The 3919-nt window shown below is 40.9% G+C and overlaps 1 protein-coding gene and 1 pseudogene across 2 annotated transcripts in view; one reads left to right on the forward strand and one right to left on the reverse strand.

Annotated features, from left to right (window-relative positions):
* GAB2 (GRB2 associated binding protein 2) overlaps window positions 1-2336 on the reverse strand; it is a 49591-nt gene extending 47255 nt beyond the window's left edge. For both annotated transcript variants that reach the window (XM_006926653.2, XM_015600549.2), the window contains exon 1: window positions 2040-2336. In XM_006926653.2, coding sequence (XP_006926715.1) covers window positions 2040-2301 — 262 coding nt within the window. In that variant the 5' untranslated portion in view covers window positions 2302-2336. The remainder of the gene's footprint in view (window positions 1-2039) is intronic.
* Window positions 2337-3133: 797 nt separating this feature from the next.
* Window positions 3134-3206, forward strand: LOC112474660 (annotated as a pseudogene).
* The last annotated feature ends 713 nt before the right edge of the window (window positions 3207-3919 follow it).

Genomic DNA, 3919 nt, shown 5'->3' on the forward strand with positions numbered 1-3919 from the left:
AGAGAAAATCATCCTTAGAACACCGCAGTGATAACTGTTGTAAATATGATCTATTGATGGATGCTAAAATTTGTGAGCAAAAACTTAAGGAGAAACAGAATATTTGCACATCATTAAATATTTCTTCCAAATTATTAATTATAAAAGTAAAGACAGTAACCTGGCAGATACTACCTTAACCAAGTAATCAAGCTTAATAAGACCAGTAATAAGACATATTGACATTATGTGCTCCCTGATACAACATGCTTGGAAAGACACATCCCCTCTGTGGTAATGCTGTCTCCCCAAAATTGATAACTTCAGTCTAATCATGAGAAGACATCAGAAAAACTCAAATTGAGGGACATTCTACAAAACAGCTAACCAGGATTCTATAACAGTGTCAAGGTCAAATAAGACAAGAGACTTGGAGGAGACTTGGAGACATGACCACTAAATCTAATGTGGTACCCTGAATCAAAGCCTGAACAGAATGCAGACATTGGTGAAAAACAGGTGAAATCCAAATAAACTGTAGTTCAGTTAACAGTATCGTGCCAATCAATGTTAATTGCTCAGTTTTGATAATTGTACCATGGTTAAGTAAGATGTTAACATTAGGGAAAGCTGAGGGAAAGGGATATGGGAACTTTTGTAATTCTTCTGCAAGTCTAAGTTTATTTGAAAATAAGCAGCTTGAAAAATATGCAGATTCTGATTCTGTAAGTCTGTAAAGAAGTCCTCTGCCTTCCTAACAAGTTTCCCTGGAGAAGCTACTGCTGCTGCTGGTCCACAAACCCCACTCTGAATAGCAGGAGTCTAGACTAGTGGTTCTCAAACTTAACTGGCACCTGGTGGGGTTTTTAAAAACACAGATTACTGGGCCCTACCCCCATAGTTTCTGATTCAGAAAGTCTGTGGTGGGGGTCCAAGAATTTGCATTTCTAACAGGTTCCCAGATGATGCTGACATTGCTGATGAGCTAAGAATGGTTTTATGTTTTTAAAGTATTTAAAAATTTTAAAAATGAATATGAAACAGCTACTATATATGGCCTTCAAATATATATATATATATAAAATGGTTCCTGAACCTGGACTCTTGCTATTCAGAATGAAGCTTCTAAGAGACACTAATGCCTCAGAGATTCTTAGTTAGCTGATTTGGGATGGGTCCTAGGCATCAATATTTTTTAAATGTTTCTCTTGAATTCTGATGTACAACCGGGTTTAAGAACTACTTATTTAGGCTCTCTGCCTACCTCAAAAACACTTTGCTCCTCAGTCCTCTCAGAGTTGGGGATAGGTCCAAACAAAAGTCAAAAAGAATTTCTGCAACTTGAAACACACTAAAAAAACTGAGGTATTCTTTTGTGAAGGTTAACAAAACCCCAGCATAAATCGGCATGTTCCCTTCTCACCTCTTCCCTCCCAAGTGTATATAAGTGAAAATTGGATTATACATCAATAATAATCCCAAAGAACCTACCTTCACTCGCTCCTCAAAAAAAGTGGCAAGTGTACTTGTGCATGATGGTATGAAATAGATGGGCTAGAACGGACAGAGATGAACCAGAAGAAAAGAATCAAGGTGAGAGCGGCCCTATGGGATCAGGTAACAGGGCACAGAGTGCTAGAGAGCTGAGGAAAAGGGAGAAAAGTGCAGGACTGAGAAAGGGGGTGGTGCTGAGGTACTTGAAGAAAGTACTGTTATCACGAAGTACCTTTACCTTCATCACAACTCCAACATGCCTTAGTTGAATGTAATCAGGACCAGGGGTCCCTCTAATATTTGGCCATCCCCTTCGCATCTTACCCTTTGCCTCTTACTCCCCTTGCTAAAGAGGAAAGCTTTTAGCTACAGCCTGCCTTCCTTGCTCAAGGAATCTAAACTCCAGTTGCTAAGCTTCCCCTAGGAGGCACCTGATTTCTTCTGAGGATGGTCCCTGTTTTTTCCTTGCTCAAGGAATCTAAAGGCCTCATCTTAACTCCAGTTGCTAAGCTTCCCCTAAGAGGCACCTGATTTCTTCTGAGGATGGTCCCTGTTTGTTTTCGTACCTGTGCTCTCCTCAGCCTGATTGAAGCCACAGATCTGGCAGATGCTCTGGACCCACTTATTCATGTCCTCCTCGGTCTCGGCCACCAGGTAAAAGGTACGCTCACTGGTCTTGATGTCAAACACAAAACTATCCTGCAGTTCCTTCTTGTTGAAGGTCAGGCCTGCATCCACCTGCTCACAGAAGTTGAGATTGATGATACGCAGGGGCTTCTTGGAGTGATCATTCTTGTAGTATTCCAGAACATCTGGGTCACCACTCATGCGGCCACTCCGCAGGATAAACCAGCGTTTCTTCCAGGCCTGAACAGTAAAGAGTGAGAAGAGAGGAAAAAAGTCGTTAGTTGTTTCAAAGCTTTTCACAGGTCCTCAGATACCACCAGGTTAAGGATGGGGACTGCTGCACCTGCCGGCTGAACGTGGCCTCTGTCTCCCTTTCATATTGCCCCAGAGTGTCAGAAATGGAGGACAATTTTAGAATGCATGTTAGTACAGCATCTTACCATGGAAACAGGGTTTTATCACTATGAAAGAGCTGTAGTGTTCTCATTTTTTTTAGATCAGGAAGTTAGATGAGGACTAAAACACTTTAGAGCAATTATTTCATCGGGCTAGAATACAGACTCAAACTCACAGTACTCTTAGGATGGGACTTGCAAAACCATAACATCTCAGTTTATGGATGGGGACCCCCACTAAGACATGGTGAGTTGAAGCAACAATGTCACACACAGCTAGTAGCAGAAAAACAAGTTCCCTGACTTTTACTATGTTGTGCTTCTTACCAAATCAAGATGCCTTGAAAGATCACGGAAACCCTTCTAAAACTTCTCTAAAGCATAATTTTAGGGTTTCCTTGTCTCATTCACTGCTACATCCCTAGTACTTGTAATAGAGCTGTGCACATACCAAGCACTCAATATGTATTACTGAATGAATAAACTTAAATCATTCCATACTATTGAAATTAACCTTTGATTACAAATTCCCTATGTTGTCTTCTACATTCCATCTTCTCAACAAGACGGAGTAATCTGTGAGCAGACACCACAAAAAGTGATGAAAAGACGTTATGTATCACAAAGAGCCAAGGACTGTGCTCATTTCGGCATCATATATACTAAATTTGGAACGAGACAGAGAAGATTAGCCTGGCCCCTGTGCAAAGGGCCTAGGGTGGAGTCTATAACTGACTTGCTGTGTGCTTTTAGATTCATTTACCTCTTTGGATGTTGACTCATTTATAGAATGAGAATCAACATCACCACCACCACCACCACCACCACCACTGCCTACCTACACTACAGGGTTTTTATTATGCAAATCTACCCAAAGCACTTTGTATACAACCCTAAGGCACTTCAAACGCCAAGGACTTGATTATTATCTTAATTCTTTAGAGCCCATTAGGACTTTTACTCCATTAATCCTACCATCTTTTCTCTCTCACCTTCTATCCCTGTCCTCACTTCCCTTCCTACCTGATTTCATTTCTGTGATCTTTCATTATAATTATTCCCTTGGTTCTTTCTCCAACCCCCTTATTTATTTGGGAAAACCACAACCTCTGGATAAGTCTAAGGCTCTGCCTGAACCTCTCAGCTATACAGCTATGCTGACCGGTCTCACTTTAAATTCAAATGGGCCCTCACGCTGCCTAACAATTCTACTCCCAGAATGTAAACTCCACCCGGGCAAAGACTGGTTCTTTTTATCCCATGCTGCATCTTCAATGTTTAGAATCGTGCCTGGCATGTAGCTGGTTATCAATAAATATGTTATTAATTAATCATTTTCTTACATGAATTCCTAACAGCATCTAGTAGGTCATGGGGGCAGAACTGATGCCTAGTAAGCCTTAGACTGAAATGAAGATTAGAAT

This window comes from Pteropus alecto, unplaced genomic scaffold (genome assembly GCF_000325575.1).
Source record: "Pteropus alecto unplaced genomic scaffold, ASM32557v1 scaffold7, whole genome shotgun sequence".
NCBI lineage: Eukaryota > Metazoa > Chordata > Mammalia > Chiroptera > Pteropodidae > Pteropus > Pteropus alecto.